This window comes from Oncorhynchus clarkii, unplaced genomic scaffold (genome assembly GCF_045791955.1).
Source record: "Oncorhynchus clarkii lewisi isolate Uvic-CL-2024 unplaced genomic scaffold, UVic_Ocla_1.0 unplaced_contig_4696_pilon_pilon, whole genome shotgun sequence".
NCBI lineage: Eukaryota > Metazoa > Chordata > Actinopteri > Salmoniformes > Salmonidae > Oncorhynchus > Oncorhynchus clarkii.
In genome coordinates this window covers 135,461-158,868 of record NW_027261115.1, presented here as the reverse complement: position 1 = coordinate 158,868, position 23,408 = coordinate 135,461, and the positions used below count along the sequence as shown (strand labels likewise).

Genomic DNA, 23,408 nt, shown 5'->3' with positions numbered 1-23,408 from the left:
CTCCTCTCCCCTCTCTGTCTCTCTCCTCTCCCCTCTCCGTCTCTCTCCTCTCCCCCCTCTGTCTCTCTCCTCTCCCCCCTCTGTCTCTCTCCTCTCCCCCTCTCCCCTCTCTGTCTCTCCCCCCTCCCCTCTGTCTCTCTCCTCTCCCCCCCTATGTCTCTCCTCTCCCCCCTCTGTGTCTCTCCTCTCCCCCCTCTCCCCTCTCTGTCTCTCTTTCTCCTCTCCCCTCTCTGTCTCTCTCTCCTCTCCCCTCTCTGTCTCTCTCCTCTCCCCTCTCTGTCTCTCTCTCCTCTCCCCTCTCTCCTCTCCCCTCTCTGTATCTCCCCCCTCTCTCTCTCTCCTCTCCCCCCTCTGTCTCTCCTCTCCCCCCTCTGTCTCTCTCCTCTCCCCTCTCTGTCTCTCTCTCCTCTCCCCCCTCTGTCTCTCTCTCCCCTCTCTGTCTCTCTCCTCTGTCTCTCTCCTCTCCCCCTCTCCCCCCTCTGTCTCTCTCTCCTCTCCCCCCTCTGTCTCTCTCTCCTCTCCCCCCTCTGTCTCTCTCTCCTCTCCCCTCTCTGTCTCTCTCTCCTCTCCCCTCTCTGTCTCTCTCTCCTCTCCCCCCTCTGTCTCTCTCCTCTCCCCCCTCTGTCTCTCTCCTCTCCCCTCTCTGTCTCTCTCCTCTCCCCTCTGTCTCTCCCCCCTCTCCCCTCTCTGTCTCTCCCCCCTCTCCCCCCTCTGTCTCTCTCCTCTCCCCTCTCTGTCTCTCTCCTCTCTGTCTCTCCCCTCTCTGTCTCTCTCTGTCTCTCCCCTCTCTGTCTCTCTCCTCTCCCCTCTCTGTCTCTCTCCTCTCCCCTCTCTGTCTCTCTCCTCTCCCCCCTCTGTGTCTCTCTCTCCTCTCCCCCCTCTGTCTCTCTCTCCTCTCCCCCCTCTGTCTCTCTCTCCTCTCCCCCCTCTGTTTCTCTCTCCTCTCCCCCCTCTGTTTCTCTCTCCTCTCCCCCCTCTGTCTCTCTCCTCTCCCCCCTCTGTCTCTCTCTCCTCTCCCCTCTCTGTCTCTCTCTCCTCTCCCCTCTCTGTCTCTCTCCTCTCCCCTCTCTGTCTCTCTCCTCTCCCCCGTCTGTCTTTCTCCTCTCCCCCCTCTGTCTCTCTCCTCTCCCCCCTCTCCCCTCTCTGTCTCTCTCCTCTCCCCTCTCTGTCTCTCCCCCCTCCCCTCTGTCTCTCTCCTCTCCCCCCTCTGTCTTTCTCCTCTCCCCCCTCTGTGTCTCTCCTCTCCCCCCTCTCCCCTCTCTGTCTCTCTCTCTCATCTCCCCTCTCTGTCTCTCTCTCCTCTCCCCTCTCTGTCTCTCTCTCCTCTCCCCTCTCTGTCTCTCTCTCCTCTCCCCTCTCTGTCTCTCTCTCCTCTCCTCTCTCTCTCTCCTCTCCCCTCTCTGTCTCTCCCCCCTCTGTCTCTCCTCTCCCCCCTCTGTCTCTCTCCTCTCCCCTCTCTGTCTCTCTCTCTCCTCTCCCCTCTGTCTCTCTCTCCCCTCTCTGTCTCTCTCCTCTGTCTCTCTCCTCTCCCCCCTCTCCCCCCTCTCTCTCTCTCTCCTCTCCCCCCTCTGTCTCTCTCTCCTCTCCCCCCTCTGCCTCTCTCTCCTCTCCCCTCTCTGTCTCTTTCCTCTCCCCTCTCTGTCTCTCTCCTCTCCCCTCTGTCTCTCCCCCCTCTCCCATCTCTGTCTCTCCCCCCTCTCCCCCCGCTCTCTCTCCCCTCTCTGTCTCTCTCCTCTCTGTCTCTCCCCTCTCTGTCTCTCTCCTCTCCTCTCTCTGTCTCTCTCCTCTCCCCTCTTTGTCTCTCTCCTCTCCCCTCTCTGTCTCTCTCCTCTCCCCCCTCTGTCTCTCTCCTCTCCCCCCTCTCCCCCCTCTCTCCTCTCCCCCCTCTGTTTCTCTCTCCTCTCCCCCCTCTGTTTCTCTCTCCTCTCCCCCCTCTGTCTCTCTCCTCTCCCCCCTCTGTCTCTCTCTCCTCTCCCCTCTCTGTCTCTCTCTCCTCTCCCCCATCTGTCTCTCTCCTCTCCCCTCTCTGTCTCTCTCCTCTCCCCCCTCTGTCTCTCTCCTCTCCCCCCTCTGTCTCTCTCCTCTCCCCCCTCTGTCTCTCTCCTCTCCCCCCTCTGTCTCTCTCCTCTCCCCCCTCTGTCTCTCCTCTCCCCCCTCTGTCTCTCTCCTCTCCCCCCTCTGTCTCTCTCCTCTCCCCTCTCTGTCTCTCTCCTCTCCCCTCTGTCTCCCCCCCTCTCCCCTCTCTGTGTCTCTCTCCTCTCCCCTCTCTGTCTCTCTCCTCTCTGTCTCTCCCCTCTCTGTCTCTCTCCTCTCCCCTCTCTGTCTCTCCCCCCTCTCTGTCTCTCTCCTCTCCCCTCTCTGTCTCTCTCCTCTCCCCTCTCTGTTTCTCTCCTCTCCCCCCTCTGTCTCTCTCCTCTCCCCCCTCTCCCCCTCTCTCTCTCTCCTCTCCCCCCTCTGTCTCTCTCTCCTCTCCCCCCTCTGTTTCTCTCTCCTCTCCCCCCTCTGTTTCTCTCTCCTCTCCCCCCTCTGTTTCTCTCTCCTCTCCCCCCTCTGTCTCTCTCCTCTCCCCCCTCTGTCTCTCTCTCCTCTCCCCTCTCTGTCTCTCTCTCCTCTCCCCCATCTGTCTCTCTCCTCTCCCCTCTCTGTCTCTCTCCTCTCCCCTCTCTGTCTCTCTCCTCTCCCCCCTCTGTCTCTCTCCTCTCCCCCCTCTGTCTCTCTCCTCTCCCCCCTCTGTCTCTCTCCTCTCCCCCCTCTGTCTCTCCTCTCCCCCCTCTGTCTCTCTCCTCTCCCCCCTCTGTCTCTCTCCTCTCCCCTCTCTGTCTCTCTCCTCTCCCCCCCCTCTCCCCTCTCTGTGTGTCTCTCCTCTCCCCTCTCTGTCTCTCTCCTCTCTGTCTCTCCCATCTCTGTCTCTCTCCTCTCCCCTCTCTGTCTCTCCCCCCTCTCTGTCTCTCTCCTCTCCCCTCTCTGTCTCTCTCCTCTCCCCCCTCTGTCTCTCTCTGTCTCTCTCCTCTCCCCTCTCTCTCTCTCCCCTCTCTGTGTCTCTCTCTCCTCTCCCCCCTCTGTCTCTCTCTCCTCTCCCCTCTCTGTCTCTCTCCTCTCCTCTCCCCTCTCTGTCTCTCTCCCCTCTCTGTGTCTCTCTCTCCTCTCCCCCCTCTGTCTCTCTCTCCTCTCCCCCCTCTGTCTCTCTCTCCTCTCCCCCCTCTGTCTCTCTCTCCTCTCCCCTCTCTGTCTCTCTCTCCCCTCTCTGTCTCTCTCTCCTCTCCCCCCTCTGTCTCTCTCCTCTCCCCCCTCTCCCCTCTCTGTCTCTCCTCTCTCCTCTCCCCCCTCTATCTCTCTCCTCTCCCCCTTCTCCCCTCTCTGTCTCTCCCCCCTCTCTACCTCTCTATCTGTCTCTCCACCACAGACTTAATAGTTGGTGTATTTGGTGCAGACAAAGCTGTTCTATACAGGTACAGTAGTGCTGTGGTTTATATGAATCTAAAGGAACCCACGTGGTTTATATGAATCTAAAGTAACCCACGTGGTTTATATGAATCTAAAGTAACCCACGTGGTTTATATGAATCTAAAGTAACCCACGTGGTTTACAGTGGGGCAAAAAAGTATTTAGTCAGCCACCAATTGTGCAAGTTCTCCTACTTAAAAAGATGAGCTAGGCCTGTAATTGTCATCATAGGTACACTTCAACTATGACAGACAAAATGAGGGAAAAAAATCCAGAAATCATTGTAGGATTTTTGTATGAATTTCTTTGCAAATTATGGGAGAAAATAAGTATTTGGTCACCTACAAACAAGCAAGATTTCTGGCTCTCACAGACCTGAAACTTCTTATTTAAGAGGCTCCTCTGTCCTCCACTCGTTACCTGTATTAATGGCACCTGTTTGAACTTGTTATCAGTATAAAAGACACCTGTCCACAACCTCAAACAGTCACACTCCAAACTCCACAATGGCCAAGACCAAAGAGCTGTCAAAGGACACCAGAAACAAAATTGTAGACCTGCACCAGGCTGGAAAGACTGAATCTGCAATAGGTAAGCAGCTTGGTTTGAAGAAATCAACTGTGGGAGCAATTATTAGGAAATGGAAGACATACAAGACCACTGATAATCTCCCTCGATCTGGGGCTCCACGCAAGATCTCACCCCGTGGGGTCAAAATGATCACAAGAACGGTGAATAAAAATCCCAGAACCACACGGGGGGACCTAGTGAATGACCTGCAGAGAGCTGGGACCAAAGTAACAAAGCCTACCATCAGTAACACACTACGCCGCCAGGGACTCAAATCCTGCAGTACCAGACGTGTCCCCCTGCTTAAGCCAGTACATGTCCAGGCTCGTCTGAAGTTTGCTAGAGAGCATTTGGATGATCCAGAAGAAGATTGGGAGAATGTCATATGGTCAGATGAAACCAAAATAGAACTTTTTGGTAAAAACTCAACTCGTTGTGTTTGGAGGACAAAGAATGCTGAGTTGCATCCAAAGAACACCATACCTACTGTGAAGCATGGGGGTGGAAACATCATGCTTTGGGGCTGTTTTTCTGCAAAGGGACCAGGACGACTGATCCGTGTAAAGGAAAGAATGAATGGGACCATGTATCGTGAGATTTTGAGTGAAAACCTCCTTCCATCAGCAAGGGCATTGAAGATGAAACGTGGCTGGGTCTTTCAGCATGACAATGATCCCAAACACACCGCCCGGGCAACGAAGGAGTGGCTTCGTAAGAAGCATTTCAAGGTCCTGGAGTGGCCTAGCCAGTCTCGAGATCTGAACCCCATAGAACATCTTTGGAGGGAGTTGAAAGTTCATGTTGCCTAGCAAAAAGCCCCAAAACATCACTGCTCTAGAGGAGATCTGCATGGAGGAATGGGCCAAAATACCAGCAACAGTGTGTGAAAACCTTGTGAAGACTTACAGAAAACGTTTGACCTCTGTCCTTGTATTGAGATAAACTTTTGTTATTGACCAAGTACTTATTTTACACCATAATTTGCAAATAAATTCATTAAAAATCCTACAATGTGATTTTCTGGATTTTTTTTCTCATTTTGTCTGTCATAGTTGAAGTGTACCTATGATGAAAATTACAGGCCTCTCTCATCTTTTTAAGTTGGAGAACTTGCACAATTGGTGGCTGACTAAATACTTTTTTGCCCCACTGTGTATGAATCTAAAGTAACCCACGTGGTTTATATGAATCTAAAGTAACCCACGTGGTTTATATGAATCTAAAGTAACCCACGTGGTTTATATGAATCTAAAGTAACCCACGTGGTTTAAATTAATCTAAAGTAACCCACGTGTTGCATACTCTGTATGCAATGTTGAATTGATCCTGTCAGGATAGATCTCCCCCTGTGAGTTGGCTGGCTGGCTGGTTGTCTGTCAGGATAGATCTCCCTCTGTGAGTTGGCTGTCAGGATAGATCTCCCCCTGTGAGTTTGTTGGCTGGCTGTCAGGATAGATCTCCCCCTGTGAGCTGGCTGTCAGGATAGATCTCCCCCTGTGAGCTGGCTGTCAGGATAGATCTCCCCCTGTGAGCTGGCTGTCTGTCAGGATAGATCTCACCCTGTGAGCTGGCTGTCTGTCAGGATAGATCTCACCCTGTGAGCTGGCTGTCTGTCAGGATAGATCTCACCCTGTGAGCTGGCTGGCTGTCAGGATAGATCTCACCCTGTGAGCTGGCTGGCTGTCAGGATAGATCTCACCCTGTGAGCTGGCTGTCAGGATAGATCTCCCCCTGTGAGCTGGCTGTCTGTCAGGATAGATCTCACCCTGTGAGCTGGCTGTCTGTCAGGATAGATCTCACCCTGTGAGCTGGCTGTCTGTCAGGATAGATCTCACCCTGTGAGCTGGCTGGCTGTCAGGATAGATCTCACCCTGTGAGCTGGCTGGCTGTCAGGATAGATCTCACCCTGTGAGCTGGCTGGCTGTCAGGATAGATCTCACCCTGTGAGCTGGCTGGCTGTCAGGATAGATCTCACCCTGTGAGCTGGCTGGCTGTCAGGATAGATCTCACCCTGTGAGCTGGCTGGCTGTCAGGATAGATCTCACCCTGTGAGCTGGCTGGCTGTCAGGATAGATCTCACCCTGTGAGCTGGCTGGCTGTCAGGATAGATCTCACCCTGTGAGCTGGCTGGCTGTCAGGATAGATCTCACCCTGTGAGCTGGCTGGCTGTCAGGATAGATCTCCCCCTGTGAGCTGGCTGGCTGTCAGGATAGATCTCACCCTGTGAGCTGGCTGGCTGTCAGGATAGATCTCACCCTGTGAGCTGGCTGGCTGTCAGGATAGATCTCACCCTGTGAGCTGGCTGTCAGGATAGATCTCCCCCTGTGAGCTGGCTGTCTGTCAGGATAGATCTCACCCTGTGAGCTGGCTGTCTGTCAGGATAGATCTCCCCCTGTGAGCTGGCTGGCTGGCTGTCAGGATAGATCTCCCCCTGTGAGTTGGCTGGCTGTCAGGATAGATCTCCCCCTGTGAGTTGGCTGGCTGTCAGGATAGATCTCCCCCTGTGAGCTGGCTGTCAGGATAGATCTCCCCCTGTGAATTGGCTGGCTGTCAGGATAGATCTCCCCCTGTGGGCTGGCTGGCTTTCAGGATAGATCTCCCCCTGTGGGCTGGCTGGCTGTCAGGATAGATCTCCCCTTGTGAGCTGGCTGGCTGGCTGTCAGGATAGATCTCCCCCTGTGAGCTGGCTGGCTGTCTGTCAGGATAGATCTCCCCCTGTGAGCTGGCTGGCTGTCTGTCAGGATAGATCTCCCCCTGTGAGCTGTCTGTCAGGATAGATCTCCCCCTGTGAGCTGTCTGTCAGGATAGATCTCCCCCTGTGAGCTGTCTGTCAGGATAGATCTCCCCCTGTGAGCTGTCTGTCAGGATAGATCTCCCCCTGTGAGCTGTCTGTCAGGATAGATCTCCCCCTGTGAGCTGTCTGTCAGGATAGATCTCCCCCTGTGAGCTGTCTGTCAGGATAGATCTCCCCCTGTGAGCTGTCTGTCAGGATAGATCTCCCCTTGTGAGCTGGCTGGCTGGCTGTCAGGATAGATCTCCCCCTGTGAGCTGGCTGGCTGTCTGTCAGGATAGATCTCCCCCTGTGAGCTGGCTGGCTGTCTGTCAGGATAGATCTCCCCCTGTGAGCTGTCTGTCAGGATAGATCTCCCCCTGTGAGCTGTCTGTCAGGATAGATCTCCCCCTGTGAGCTGTCTGTCAGGATAGATCTCCCCCTGTGAGCTGTCTGTCAGGATAGATCTCCCCCTGTGAGCTGTCTGTCAGGATAGATCTCCCCCTGTGAGCTGTCTGTCAGGATAGATCTCCCCCTGTGAGCTGTCTGTCAGGATAGATCTCCCCCTGTGAGCTGTCTGTCAGGATAGATCTCCCCCTGTGAGCTGTCTGTCAGGATAGATCTCCCCCTGTGAGCTGTCTGTCAGGATAGATCTCCCCCTGTGAGCTGTCTGTCAGGATAGATCTCCCCCTGGGCTTTTAGAAGTCTTCCATAAAAAAGGAAAGAAGACAGCAGCACCTTTCGACCTTAGTCTAAACATGTGTCCCAAATTGCACCCTATTCCCTGAGCCCTATGGACCCTGGTCTAAAGTAGTGCACTATAAAGGGAATAGGGTGCCAATTTGGGGGACAGGGGACAGAGGGGACACAGTGGATATAGCTTCGGGCTAACAGTCTAGCTTGTTAGATCATAGCTTCAGACTTCCCCACACCCTATTCCTTACACACAGTGCGCTATAACCGCAGGGTTCATGGGCGCTTTCCTTTTGTCGGAGGTCGCGCTGTGCTCACCGCTGTTGTTTATGGTCTGACCTCTGACCTTTGATCCCCAGGGCCCGGCCGGTCATCAGTGTTAACGCCACCCTGGACATCAGCCCTCAGATCCTCAACCCACAGGATAGGAACTGCAAACTGCTTGACCATGACACACCAGTGTCCTGGTGCGTGACACACAGATTTTCACTTTCTTATGACAGAAAATATTAATGTCTCTGTGCGATGCATTGGTTCATGTCAGGGATGGCATTGAAGAGCCAAAATGTAATGGAAATGGGCTCGGGGGGGGTCTTCATTGACTACAGTGGTCGTCCACACAGTGTATTAGCAAGTTACACTTGCAAGCCTTTGTTTGAGAAGAACTATATGTTAATATGGCATACTCTTGTTCTCCCTTTGTGCTGACTGCGTGTTTGTAACACACACAAACTTCCTGTCTGGTAACCTCATGTTTAAACTGTACAGACAGACTTCCTGTCTGGTAACCTCATGTTTAAACTGTACATACAGACTTCCTGTCTGGTAACCTCATGTTTAAACTGTACAGACAGACTTCCTGTCTGGTAACGTCATGTTTAAACTGTACAGACAAACAGAGCTGACATAAGACCATGCAACATGTTTAGCCAGTATCTACCATGTGGTGCTGTATGCTTGTCTTGAGAACCGTAGAGAACACCCTGGCCCGTAGAGAACACCCTGGCCCGTAGAGAACTCTGTGGCCCGTAGAGAACACTATGGCTTAAGGAGAACTCTGTGGCCCGTAGAGATTTCTGTGGCCCGTAGAGAACTATGTGGCCCGTAGAGAACTATGTGGCCCGTAGAGAACACTGTGGCCCGTAGAGAACACTGTGGCCCGTAGAGAACACTGTGGCCCGTAGAGAACACTGTGGCCCGTAGAGAACACTGTGGCCCGTAGAGAACACTGTGGCCCGTAGAGAACACTGTGGCCCGTAGAGAACACTGTGGCCCGTAGAGAACTCTGTGGCCCGTAGAGAACTCTGTGGCCCGTAGAGAACACTGTGGCCCGCAGAGAACACTAGTTGTGTCTACGAGATGTAAGCACATGGCGATATTTATTGTGTCTCCCCTCAGTTTCAAAGTGAAGTACTGTGTGAAGGCGAGTGGGAGAAGCGCCCCAGCCTCACTGAGTGAGTATCTGAAGGACATCTACTTCTTTACACTACATTGGATCCCTACGGGGGCTCTCTGCTACGCAACAAACGCTACTCTAGACAAAGTTGTTACCTGACAGCGTTTCCCTGTCTCTCCCGTGTCCACCAGCTGTACTTACAGAGAACTCTCCTTTACGGTCACAAAAAACGCAGCTATCCGTCTCTCCTCTCTATTTCTCTGAAACTGTGTTGCATCCCAAATGCCACCCTAATTCCCTACATAGTGCACTACCTTTTGACCTGAGCCCTATGGACCCTGGTTAAAAGTAGTGCACTATAAAGGGAATAGGGTGCCATTTGGGACGCATCACCGTGGCAACAGAACCACGGCTCACCTCTTGTCTCTGTATAAAGACATCCTGTCTGGCTGGACTAAGTCTGTTACCCAGCCTGTTAAGAGTACAGCTTCAGGCAAGTAAGTGTGAGCTCAGCTCCGTTCCCAGTAGGACAGCCTGCTGTGTGGTGTAAGGTTTTTAAAAGCCTCCATCTGGCTTTGCATCAGTTTCATGGCAACGCGCTCGGTCTGTCTGTCTTTGTCTCTGTGTGTGTAATGGCTCCCAGACTCTGGGCCGTGTTCATTAGGGCACACTGTAGCAAAACGTTTTGCAACAGAAATGAAAACATACATTTCTTATTGGACAAGTTCAGATAGCCCCATTCCTGTTTCAGTTGAGTTTTTTTTATTTTTTCTAATGAGTAGGACCCAGCGCTGCATGGGAGACCACAGACGACGCTCCCAATTCATTATTTCTCGAGAGGCCTTTGAACTTCACTGCTCATGTCCCCCCGACTCCCATCAAATGGGTAGTGTTGCAGGAAACCAGAACCGTCTATTCTATTAGCTACTGTTGCAGGAAACCAGAAACGTCTTATTGTTCTCATAGCTACTGTACGAAGCAAGAGGATCAAATAGCTGTGTTTTTTGTGGTCAGAAAAAGGAGAGTTCTCGATAAGGAACCTACTGCTGGTCTAAATTGGAGATGTAAAACTCTGTGCCAAACGTCTGTTTTATCTGGACATGATGTGTGTCTTTTTGGAAATGAGTGATTTCCCCCTGAAAGCTTTGCTCATATCACAACCGATGCCACTACTGTCAGAACTATCGCTCAGTGACGGTTAGAACTAACGCTCAGTGACCGTTAGAACTATCGCTCAGTGACGGTTAGAGCTATCGCTCAGTGACGGTTAGAACTATCGCTCAGTGACGGTTAGAGCTATCGCTCAGTGACGGTTAGAACTATCGCTCAGTGACGGTTAGAACTATCGCTCAGTGACGGTTAGAACTATCGCTCAGTGACGGTTAGAACTATCGCTCAGTGACGGTTAGAACTATCGCTCAGTGACGGTTAGAACTATCGCTCAGTGACGGTTAGAACTATCGCTCAGTGACGGTTAGAGCTATCGCTCAGTGACGGTTAGAGCTATCGCTCAGTGACGGTTAGAGCTATCGCTCAGTGACGGTTAGAACTATCGCTCAGTGACGGTTAGAACTAACGCTCAGTGACCGTTAGAACTATCGCTCAGTGACGGTTAGAGCTATCGCTCAGTGACGGTTAGAACTATCGCTCAGTGACGGTTAGAACTATCGCTCAGTGACGGTTAGAACTATCGCTCAGTGACGGTTAGAACTATCGCTCAGTGACGGTTAGAGCTATCGCTCAGTGACGGTTAGAGCTATCGCTCAGTGACTGTTAGAACTATCGCTCAGTGACAGTTAGAACTATCGCTCAGTGACTGTTAGAGCTATCGCTCAGTGACGGTTAGAACTATCGCTCAGTGACGGTTAGAACTATCGCTCAGTGGCGGTTAGAACTATCGCTCAGTGACGGTTAGAACTATCGCTCAGTGACGGTTAGAACTATCGCTCAGTGACGGTTAGAACTATCGCTCAGTGACGGTTAGAACTATCGCTCAGTGACGGTTAGAACTATCGCTCAGTGACGGTTAGAACTATCGCTCAGTGACTGTTAGAACTATCGCTCAGTGACGGTTAGAGCTATCGCTCAGTGACGGTTAGAACTATCGCTCAGTGACGGTTAGAACTATCGCTCAGTGACGGTTAGAACTATCGCTCAGTGACGGTTAGAAATATCGCTCAGTGACGGTTAGAACTATCGCTCAGTGACGGTTAGAGCTATCGCTCAGTGACGGTTAGAACTATCGCTCAGTGACGGTTAGAGCTATCGCTCAGTGACGGTTAGAACTATCGCTCAGTGACGGTTAGAACTATCGCTCAGTGACGGTTAGAACTATCGCTCAGTGACGGTTAGAACTATCGCTCAGTGACGGTTAGAACTATCGCTCAGTGACGGTTAGAACTATCGCTCAGTGACGGTTAGAACTATCGCTCAGTGACGGTTAGAGCTATCGCTCAGTGACGGTTAGAGCTATCGCTCAGTGACGGTTAGAGCTATCGCTCAGTGACGGTTAGAGCTATCGCTCAGTGACGGTTAGAACTAACGCTCAGTGACGGTTAGAGCTATCGCTCAGTGACGGTTAGAACTATCGCTCAGTGACGGTTAGAACTATCGCTCAGTGACGGTTAGAACTATCGCTCAGTGACGGTTAGAACTATCGCTCAGTGACGGTTAGAGCTATCGCTCAGTGACGGTTAGAGCTATCGCTCAGTGACTGTTAGAACTATCGCTCAGTGACAGTTAGAACTATCGCTCAGTGACTGTTAGAGCTATCGCTCAGTGACGGTTAGAACTATCGCTCAGTGACGGTTAGAACTATCGCTCAGTGGCGGTTAGAACTATCGCTCAGTGACGGTTAGAACTATCGCTCAGTGACGGTTAGAACTATCGCTCAGTGACGGTTAGAACTATCGCTCAGTGACGGTTAGAACTATCGCTCAGTGACGGTTAGAACTATCGCTCAGTGACGGTTAGAACTATCGCTCAGTGACTGTTAGAACTATCGCTCAGTGACTGTTAGAACTATCGCTCAGTGACGGTTAGAGCTATCGCTCAGTGACGGTTAGAACTATCGCTCAGTGACGGTTAGAACTATCGCTCAGTGACGGTTAGAACTATCGCTCAGTGACGGTTAGAAATATCGCTCAGTGACGGTTAGAGCTATCGCTCAGTGACGGTTAGAGCTATCGCTCAGTGACGGTTAGAACTATCGCTCAGTGACGGTTAGAGCTATCGCTCAGTGACGGTTAGAACTATCGCTCAGTGACGGTTAGAACTATCGCTCAGTGACGGTTAGAACTATCGCTCAGTGACGGTTAGAACTATCGCTCAGTGACGGTTAGAACTATCGCTCAGTGACGGTTAGAACTATCGCTCAGTGACGGTTAGAACTATCGCTCAGTGACGGTTAGAGCTATCGCTCAGTGACGGTTAGAGCTATCGCTCAGTGACGGTTAGAGCTATCGCTCAGTGACGGTTAGAACTATCGCTCAGTGACGGTTAGAACTAACGCTCAGTGACCGTTAGAACTATCGCTCAGTGACGGTTAGAGCTATCGCTCAGTGACGGTTAGAACTATCGCTCAGTGACGGTTAGAACTATCGCTCAGTGACGGTTAGAACTATCGCTCAGTGACGGTTAGAACTATCGCTCAGTGACGGTTAGAGCTATCGCTCAGTGACGGTTAGAGCTATCGCTCAGTGACTGTTAGAACTATCGCTCAGTGACAGTTAGAACTATCGCTCAGTGACTGTTAGAGCTATCGCTCAGTGACGGTTAGAACTATCGCTCAGTGACGGTTAGAACTATCGCTCAGTGGCGGTTAGAACTATCGCTCAGTGACGGTTAGAACTATCGCTCAGTGACGGTTAGAACTATCGCTCAGTGACGGTTAGAACTATCGCTCAGTGACGGTTAGAACTATCGCTCAGTGACGGTTAGAACTATCGCTCAGTGACGGTTAGAACTATCGCTCAGTGACTGTTAGAACTATCGCTCAGTGACGGTTAGAGCTATCGCTCAGTGACGGTTAGAACTATCGCTCAGTGACGGTTAGAACTATCGCTCAGTGACGGTTAGAACTATCGCTCAGTGACGGTTAGAAATATCGCTCAGTGACGGTTAGAACTATCGCTCAGTGACGGTTAGAACTATCGCTCAGTGACCGTTAGAACTATCGCTCAGTGACGGTTAGAACTATCGCTCAGTGACGGTTAGAACTATCGCTCAGTGACGGTTAGAACTATCGCTTAGTGACGGTTAGAACTATCGCTCAGTGACGGTTAGAACTATCGCTCAGTGACGGTTAGAACTATCGCTCAGTGACCGTTAGAGCTATCGCTCAGTGACTGTTAGCTAGTTAGTCACGGCCTCATTGTCAGTCAGTCTGTGTCCTTGTCAGAGTTCCAGGTTGACCTGGTGTTGGACAAACACAAACACAAGGGGGCGACAAAGAGAGTTCTGTTCCTTCACGGCAAGACCTCCCGGTACACCAAGAACATGACGGTCAGCAACGGCCGAGGACCAGCCTGCGAGGAGCAAGAAGCCTTTCTCATAGTGAGTTGTCCAAAGGAAATGGACCATCCCTTAACAAGACCCCCCTCATATGATCTGAGAGGATAGGACTGGTGGAAACAGTATACCCTTCTAATCATTTTTTTCAGATCTCCAGAAGTGTGTAGGGGCTAGGAATTGGTTTGGGATTAGGAGACAGTTTCATCTTGTAAACTTTAGGCATTGATTCTGTATGCAGATTCTGTATGCTAGTTACTAAACCACAACCCTCTGTAGGATGACTCTAGTTACTAAACCACAACCCTCTGTAGGATGACTAGTTACTAAACCACAACCCTCTGTAGGATGACTCTAGTTACTAAACCACAACCCTCTGTAGGATGACTAGTTACTAAACCACTACCCTCTGTAGGATGACTCTAGTTACTAAACCACAACCCTCTGTAGGATGACTAGTTACTAAACCACTACCCTCTGTAGGATGACTAGTTACTAAACCACAACCCTCTGTAGGATGACTCTAGTTACTAAACCACAACCCTCTGTAGGATGACTAGTTACTAAACCTCAACCCTCTGTAGGATGACTCTAGTTACTAAACCACAACCCTCTGTAGGATGACTCTAGTTACTAAACCACAACCCTCTGTAGGATGACTCTAGGTACTAAACCACAACCCTCTGTAGGATGACTCTAGTTACTAAACCACAACCCTCTGTAGGATGACTAGTTACTAAACCACTACCCTCTGTAGGATGACTAGTTACTAAACCACAACCCTTTGTAGGATGACTCTAGTTACTAAACCACAACCCTCTGTAGGATGACTCTAGTTACTAAACCACAACCTTCTGTAGGATGACTCTAGTTACTAAACCACAACCCTCTGTAGGATGACGACTAGTTACTAAACCACAACCCTCTGTAGGATGACGACTAGTTACTAAACCACAACCCTCTGTAGGATGACTAGTTACTAAACCACAACCCTCTGTAGGATGACGACTAGTTACTAAACCACAACCCTCTGTAGGATGACTCTAGTTACTAAACCACAACCCTCTGTAGGATGACTAGTTACTTAACCACAACCCTCTGTAGGATGACTAGTTACTAAACCACAACCCTCTGTAGGATGACTACAGTGCCTTGCGAAAGTATTCGGCCCCCTTGAACTTTGCGACCTTTTGCCACATTTCAGGCTTCAAACATAAAGATATAAAACTGTATTTTTTGTGAAGAATCAACAACAAGTGGGACACAATCATGAAGTGGAACGACATTTATTGGATATTTCAAACTTTTTTAACAAATCAAAAACTGAAAAATTGGGCGTGCAAAATTATTCAGCCCCCTTAAGGTTATACTTTGTAGCGCCACCTTTTGCAGCTGTAAGTCGCTTGGGGTATGTCTCTATCAGTTTTGCACATCGAGAGACTGACATTTTTTCCCATTCCTCCTTGCAAAACAGCTCGAGCTCAGTGAGGTTGGATGGAGAGCATTTGTGAACAGCAGTTTTCAGTTCTTTCCACAGATTCTCGATTGGATTCAAGTCTGGACTTTGACTTGGCCATTCTAACACCTGGATATGTTTATTTTTGAACCATTCCATTGTAGATTTTGCTTTATGTTTTGGATCATTGTCTTGTTGGAAGACAAATCTCCGTCCCAGTCTCAGGTCTTTTGCAGACTCCATCAGGTTTTCTTCCAGAATGGTCCTGTATTTGGCTCCATCCATCTTCCCATCAATTTTAACCATCTTCCCTGTCCCTGCTGAAGAAAAGCAGGCCCAAACCATGATGCTGCCACCACCATGTTTGACAGTGGGGATGGTGTGTTCAGCTGTGTTGCTTTTACGCCAAACATAAAGTTTTGCATTGTTGCCAAAAAGTTAAATTTTGGTTTCATCTGACCAGAGCACCTTCTTCCACATGTTTGGTGTGTCTCCCAGGTGGCTTGTGGCAAACTTTTAACAACACTTTTTATGGATATCTTTAAGAAATGGCTTTCTTCTTGCCACTCTTCCATAAAGGCCAGGTTTGTGCAATATACGACTGATTGTTGTCCTATGGACAGAGTCTCCCACCTCAGCTGTAGATCTCTGCAGTTCATCCAGAGTGATCATGGGCCTCTTGGCTGCATCTCTGATCAGTCTTCTCCTTGTATGAGCTGAAAGTTTAGAGGGACGGCCAGGTCTTGGTAGATTTGCAGTGGTCTGATACTCCTTCCATTTCAATATTATCGCTTGCACAGTGCTCCTTGGAATGTTTAAAGCTTGGGAAATCTTTTTGTATCCAAATCCGGCTTTAAACTTCTTCACAACAGTATCTCGGACCTGCCTGGTGTGTTCCTTGTTCTTCATGATGCTCTCTGCGCTTTTAACGGACCTCTGAGACGATCACAGTGCAGGTGCATTTATACGGAGACTTGATTACACACAGGTGGATTGTATTTATCATCATTAGTCATTTAGGTCAACATTGGATCATTCAGAGATCCTAACTGAACTTCTGGAGAGCGTTTGCTGCACTGAAAGTAAAGGGGCTGAATAATTTTGCACGCCCAATTTTTCAGTTTTTGATTTGTTAAAAAAGTTTGAAATATCCAATAAATGTCGTTCCACTTCATGATTGTGTCCCACTTGTTGTTGATTCTTCACAAAAAATACAGTTTTATATCTTTATGTTTGAAGCCTGAAATGTGGCAAAAGGTCGCAAAGTTCAAGGGGGCCGAATACTTTTGCAAGGCACTGTAGGTACTAAACCACAACCCTCTGTAGGATGACTAGTTACTAAACCACAACCCTCTGTAGGATGACTAGTTACTAAACCACAACCCTCTGTAGGATGACTCTAGTTACTAAACCACAACCCTCTGTAGGATGACTAGTTACTAAACCACTACCCTCTGTTCCGTAGGATGATTCTGAGTTCCGGGATAAGATCACTCCCATCTCTGTGTTCATGGAGTTTAGTCTGGACTACCAGCAGGCAGCAGATAAGACCGGCCTACTGCCTATCCTGGACCAGTCTACGCCCACCAACATCTCCAAACAGGTACCTCTTTACCTAAGGCTTCGTCCCAAATGGCACCCTATATAGTGCACTACTTTTAATCAGATCCCTATGAGTCCTGGTCTAAAGTAGTGCACTATGTAGTGAATAGAGTACCATTTAGGATGCACACGAACTGTTGTGATCAGGTGTAGAGTAGCATGTTGAGTTCAGTGGAGGTCGGTGCCCTTCAAGATCAGCCTTGTTTCTGTTACAGCGTATTGGATGACTGTCATTCATATTCACCCAGTTCAATGTAACAGTGACAGGTTTAGGTTACTGTCATTCATATTCACCCAGATCAATGTGACAGGTTTAGGTTACTGTCATTCATATTCACCCAGATCAATGTAACAGTGATAGGTTTAGGATACTACATGATAGTGGAATGTTTCCTATACCCATCATGGGCTTTCTACAAACCAGCCTACGAATGAAAGTTTATAACGTAGGTGCACATATCGAGAGACAAACTGGAGTCCTCAGGGTGACAAACAGTTACACATTCAATACCGCCTCGCACCATCTAGATGATTTGGGGCATTAGTCCAAACCGTTGCAAACCTTTCCATTTTGCAACTAAATCAAGCGTTCCTATTGGACAAATTTAGCTAGGTCCCTCCCCGTTCTGTTCCGTTTGCTTCCGTTTTTTAAAGAAACATTTTCGCAGCAGAATCGTCGGGATGAATACACCCCTGATCATCCGCACGCACAGTTCGCTTTCACAGCAGCCACACACAGCGTCGTCACTTTGTTCGTTGTAGAATTCCTTCTCGCGTCTTCGCTCTCTCCTCCTCTCACCTTTTCCCTTCGCTTGTGGACTTTAGTGTACAACACAACAGCTGTCTGTGACCAGGCGCAAACACCCCTCTAAGCCAAACCTTCATACCATAACCGCTAACCTTTACACAGCCTACGTTATAGTCAACAAGCTAGAACTAACGTGTTAGTAAAACCCACAATCCAATCTGTGTGTTCAATTACTCAGTACAGTGTACAACAAGCAGTTTAGCAGTTACATCGGCTGGTGCCGGTGGCAATAAATTAATAAAACCAAAAGCTTACCTTGACTTAGAAGATTTCCTGTGTTGGATAGCCTTAGACGGCTAGCTAGCTAACGTCAATAGCATTCCTCTCTGTTTGAGTCAGGTTGTTGAATAGGCTAAATTAGCTGCATTAGCTAAGGAAGTGAAAGGTAAACTAAGAAGAAAAATACAATGAAATATAGCTCTCTCTCTTTCTGCTGAATCTCCTTAATTTTGTTTACATTTTTTTGTTTAACTTCAACTATTGTCTTTCTCTCACTTTGATTCAACTACTCACCACATTTTATACACTGCAGTGCTAGCTGTAGCTTCTGCTTTCAGTACTAGATTAATTCTCTGATCCTTTGTTTGGGTGGACTACATGTTAGTTCATGCTACAAGGTTGGAGGACGTCCTCCGGAAGTTGTCATAATTACTGTGTAAGTCTATGGAAGGGGGTGTGAAAACACGAGCCTCCTAGGTTTTGTATTGAAGTCAATGTACCCAGAGGAGGACAGAAGCTAGCTGTCCTCCGGCTACACCATGGTGCTACCCTACAGAGTCCTGTTGAGGCTACTGTAGACTTGCATTACAAAACGGTGTGTTTTAAATCAGTTATTTGGTGATGTGAATATATTTAGTATAGTTTTATCTAAAAAGGATAACTTTTTAAATGTTTCTCTATTTTGATGAAATCCACTGAGGAGGATGGTCCTCCCCTTCCTCCTCTGTTGGAGCCTCCTCTGATTGAGTGGTGAGGGATGGGTAAAGTTTTTTTGGGGTAAACAAACTGTCTACTTGGGACAATATTTTTCAGGCCCATATCCTACTGGACTGTGGAGATGACAACATCTGCAAGCCAGACCTCAAGCTGTCTGTAGTGAGGTGAGTGGTCCTCCTCCTTCAGTATATAAGGCTATGAGGACTAACATAGCTAGCCAAGCCCAGCTGTGCTGGCCTAGTTTCAGAGAACGTATCATCGCCAGAACAGTGTGGTTCTTGTTTCCCACAGTGATGTTGTTCAAACTGAGTCTAGATCTTTTTCCATGAATTGTCTTATTTTTTATTTTTTTACCACAAGTGACCAGAAGGAGATCTACATAGGAGACGATAACCCCTTGACCCTGGAGGTGACCGCGGAGAACCGAGGAGAAGGGGCGTACGAGGCAGAGCTACATGTCTTCATTCCTCCCCAGGCTGACTTCACCGGGGTCGTACGCAACAGTGAGGTATACACTCCCCTAATGAACTGTGATGGTGATGGTATGGGTAGGTTGTACCCAACAGTGAGGTATAAACTCCTCTAATGAACTGTAATGGTGATGGTATGGGTAGGTTGTACCCAACAGTGAGGTATAAACTCCTCTAATGAACTGTGATGGTGATGGTATGGGTAGGTTGTATCCAACAGTGAGGTATACATTCCCCCTCATTCTGCCTTGTTCAGGGGCAGAACGACAGATTTTTTACCTTGTCAGCTCGGGGGATTTGATCTTGCAACCTTTCGGTTACTAGTCCAACACTCTAACCACTAGGCTACGCTGCCACCTCTACACTCTAACCACTAGGCTACCCTGCCTCCTCTTCACTCTAACCACTAGGCTACGCTGCCACCTCTACACTCTAACCACTAGGCTACGCTGCCACCCCATACACTCTAACCACTAGGCTATGCTGCCGCCTCTACACTCTAACCACTAGGCTACGCTGCCACCCCATACACTCTAACCACTAGGCTATGCTGCCGCCTCTACACTCTAACCACTAGGCTACGCTGCCGCCTCTACATTCTAACCACTAGGCTACGCTGCCGCCTCTACACTAACCACTAGGCTACGCTGCCACCTCTACACTCTAACCACTAGGCTACGCTGCCACCTCTACACTCTAACCACTAGGCTACGCTGCCACCTCTACACTCTAACCACTAGGCTACGCTGCCACCTCTACACTCTAACCACTAGGCTACGCTGCCACCTCTACACTCTAACCACTAGGCTACGCTGCCACCTCTACACTCTAACCACTAGGCTACGCTGCCACCCCTACACTCTAACCACTAGGCTACGCTGCCGCCCCTACACTCTAACCACTAGGCTACGCTGCCACCTCTACACTCTAACCACTAGGCTACGCTGCCACCCCCACACTCTAACCACTAGGCTACGCTGCCGCCCCTACACTCTAACCACTAGGCTACCTGCCACCTCTACACTCTAACCACTAGGTTACGCTGCCGCCTCTACACTCTAACCACTAGGCTATGCTGCCACCTCTACACTCTAACCACTAGGTTACGCTGCCACCTCTACACTCTAACCACTAGGCTATGCTGCCACCTCTACACTCTAACCACTAGGCTACGCTGCCACCCCATACACTCTAACCACTAGGCTACGCTGCCACCTCTACACTCTAACCACTAGGCTACCTGCCACCTCTACACTCTAACCACTAGGCTACGCTGCCACCTCTACACTCTAACCACTAGGCTACCTGCCACCTCTACACTCTAACCACTAGGCTACGCTGTCGCCCCGTAGACATTATCCACTAGAAATGGTTCTCTGAAGGAATCCTGATGCTAAAATACTAATGAGACATGTTTGTTTGTCCAATGACAATACAGCCGTGATGTTATGATGGACGGAAACAGCAGTAAAAGCTTAGAAAATACATATTTATTTGTCCCCTTTTCCAGACTCTGTCTAGATTGTCCTGCGCCTACAAGATAGAGAATCAGACCAGGGTGGTGGTGTGTGACCTGGGGAACCCCATGAAAGGAGGAACTAAAGTGAGTGGATGGAGCATGCAGATGGTGACAGTCCTGTTGACCTGAATGAGGGAGGGGGGGGGGGGATTCCTGTTCTAGGTATTCTATTTCTATGTCGGGGTGTTGACAGAGGGTTACTGGTACACGTGAGTGTACTTTGTGAATAAATGTGCCTCTGATCAGAGTGACTCACAGTGATCCTGATGTTGTGGTGTGTTCAGGTGCTGGCCGGTCTACGTTTCAGCGTCCACCAGCTCTCAGAGCAGGACACGTCTGTGGAGTTTGACCTGCAGATAAAGAGGTAATCAGGGTCGTAGCCACATATGAGAAACTCTCTATTTTTTAGGAACTACAATCAGGGTCTCAACTCACTGTTAAGAGTTAGAATAGTACCATATTAAAGTAGCAATTTTGTAAACGTTGCTACGCATCAGCAGTTTTCCTGTTGTTATTTATTTCAAATGTATTTATGAAGCCCTTCGTACATCAGCTGATGTCTCAAAGTGCTGTACAGAAACCCAGCCTAAAACCCCAAACAGCAAGCAATGCAGGTGTAGAAGCACGGTGGCTAGGAAAAAACTCCCTAGAAAAGCCAGAACCTAGGAAGAAACCTAGAGAGGAACCAGGCTATGTGGGGTGGCCAGTCCTCTTCTGGCTGTACCGGGTAGAGAGGAACCAGGCTCTGAGGGGTGGCCAGTCCTCTTCTGGCTGTACCGGGTAGAGAGGAACCAGGTTATGTGGGGTGGCCAGTCCTCTTCTGGCTGTACCGGGTAGAGAGGAACCAGGCTCTGAGGGGTGGCCAGTCCTCTTCTGGCTGTACCGGGTAGAGAGGAACCAGGCTCTGAGGGGTGGCCAGTCCTCTTCTGGCTGTACCGGGTAGAGAGGAACCAGGCTATGAGGGGTGGCCAGTCCTCTTCTGGCTGTACAGGGTAGAGAGGAACCAGACTATGAGGGGTGGCCAGTCCTCTTCTGGCTGTGCCGGGTGGAGATGAACCAGGCTATGTAGGGTGGCCAGTCCTCTTCTGGCTGTGCCGGGTGGAGATTATAACAGAACATGGCCAAGATGTCTAGTAAAGTTTACAGTAATGTCGGATAAAAAAAAATGACAGGCCTGATGGAAACACACATTTTCTGTAAACTTTCCAAACGTCAACAAAACAAAATATCAAAGTAAATTGGGAGTCATGTGATGACATGTTGTGTTGGTCCTCCCACTATGACATGGTGTGTTGGTCCTCCCACTATGACATGGTGTGTTGGTCCTCCCACTATGACTTGGTGTGTTGGTCCTCCCACTATGACTTGGTGTGTTGGTCCTCCCACTATGACATGGTGTGTTGGTCCTCCCACTATGACATGGTGTGTTGGTCCTCCCACTATGACATGGTGTGTTGGTCCTCCCACTATGACATGGTGTGTTGGTCCTCCCACTATGACTTGGTGTGTTGGTCCTCCCACTATGACTTGGTGTGTTGGTCCTCCCACTATGACTTGGTGTGTTGGTCCTCCCACTATGACATGGTGTGTTGGTCCTCCCACTATGACTTGGTGTGTTGGTCCTCCCACTATGACATGGTGTGTTGGTCCTCCCACTATGACTTGGTGTGTTGGTCCTCCCACTATGACTTGGTGTGTTGGTCCTCCCACTATGACATGGTGTGTTGGTCCTCCCACTATGACATGGTGTGTTGGTCCTCCCACTATGACATGGTGTGTTGGTCCTCCCACTATGACTTGGTGTGTTGGTCCTCCCACTATGACATGGTGTGTTGGTCCTCCCACTATGACTTGGTGTGTTGGTCCTCCCACTATGACATGGTGTGTTGGTCCTCCCACTATGACTTGGTGTGTTGGTCCTCCCACTATGACATGGTGTGTTGGTCCTCCCACTATGACTTGGTGTGTTGGTCTTCCCACTATGACTTGGTGTGTTGGTCCTCCCACTATGACATGGTGTGTTGGTCCTCCCACTATGACTTGGTGTGTTGGTCCTCCCACTATGACATGGTGTGTTGGTCCTCCCACTATGACATGGTGTGTTGGTCCTCCCACTATGACATGGTGTGTTGGTCCTCCCACTATGACATGGTGTGTTGGTCCTCCCACTATGACTTGGTGTGTTGGTCCTCCCACTATGACTTGGTGTGTTGGTCCTCCCACTATGACTTGGTGTGTTGGTCCTCCCACTATGACATGGTGTGTTGGTCCTCCCACTATGACTTGGTGTGTTGGTCCTCCCACTATGACTTGGTGTGTTGGTCCTCCCACTATGACATGGTGTGTTGGTCCTCCCGCTATGACTTGGTGTGTTGGTCCTCCCACTATGACTTGGTGTGTTGGTCCTCCCACTATGACTTGGTGTGTTGGTCCTCCCACTATGACATGGTGTGTTGGTCCTCCCACTATGCCTGGGGAAACCATGCAGTTTATCAGGCTACAGATGAAATCCGTTATGATGAACTTCACAGGGAGGTGAAAGAGCCCGGTGATGAGCTTGATGCTGCTTTCTAATAAAAATAGAGGGTCTAATTTAGGGTACATGATGATTGACTGCCGTTTGACAAAATAATCCTGCTCTTTTGTCCATAATAACCTCATCATGAAGGGAATACGTGCCCCCTTGTAGTGAAAGAGAGAGAAGCCCTTGTAGAGAGAGAGAGAAGCCCTTGTAGAGAAAGAGAGAGAAGCCCTTGTAGAGAAAGAGAGAGAAGCCCTTGTAGAGAAAGAGAGAGAAGCCCTTGTAGAATTAGAGAGAAGCCCTTGTAGAGAAAGAGAGAGAAGCCCTTGTAGAATTAGAGAGAAGCCCTTGTAGAATTAGAGAGAAGCCCTTGTAGAGAAAGAGAGAGAAGCCCTTGTAGAGAAAGAGAGAGAAGCCCTTGTAGAGAAAGAGAGAGAAGCCCTTGTAGAGAAAGAGAGAGATGCCCTTGTAGAATTAGAGAGAAGCCCTTGTAGAATTAGAGAGAAGCCCTTGTAGAGAGAGAGAGAAGCCCTTGTAGAATTAGAGAGAAGCCCTTGTAGAATTAGAGAGAAGCCCTTGTAGAGAAAGAAGCCCTTGTAGAGAAAGAGAGAGAAGCCCTTGTAGAATTAGAGAGAAGCCCTTGTAGAGAAATAAGCCCTTGTAGAGAAAGAGAGAGAAGCCCTTGTAGAATTAGAGAGAAGCCCTTGTAGAATT

At 49.4% G+C, this 23,408-nt stretch overlaps 1 protein-coding gene across 1 annotated transcript in view; it reads left to right on the top strand.

The window, feature by feature from the left end:
• The window catches only part of LOC139404906 (integrin alpha-V-like), an 80,314-nt gene that overhangs the window by 30,774 nt on the left and 26,132 nt on the right, over positions 1-23,408 (top strand). The window contains exons 14-22 of the mRNA XM_071147447.1: positions 3,404-3,449; positions 7,837-7,944; positions 8,876-8,931; positions 13,273-13,427; positions 16,304-16,441; positions 18,281-18,348; positions 18,545-18,692; positions 20,165-20,257; positions 20,458-20,537. Coding sequence (XP_071003548.1) covers positions 3,404-3,449; positions 7,837-7,944; positions 8,876-8,931; positions 13,273-13,427; positions 16,304-16,441; positions 18,281-18,348; positions 18,545-18,692; positions 20,165-20,257; positions 20,458-20,537 — 892 coding nt within the window. The remainder of the gene's footprint in view (positions 1-3,403; positions 3,450-7,836; positions 7,945-8,875; positions 8,932-13,272; positions 13,428-16,303; positions 16,442-18,280; positions 18,349-18,544; positions 18,693-20,164; positions 20,258-20,457; positions 20,538-23,408) is intronic.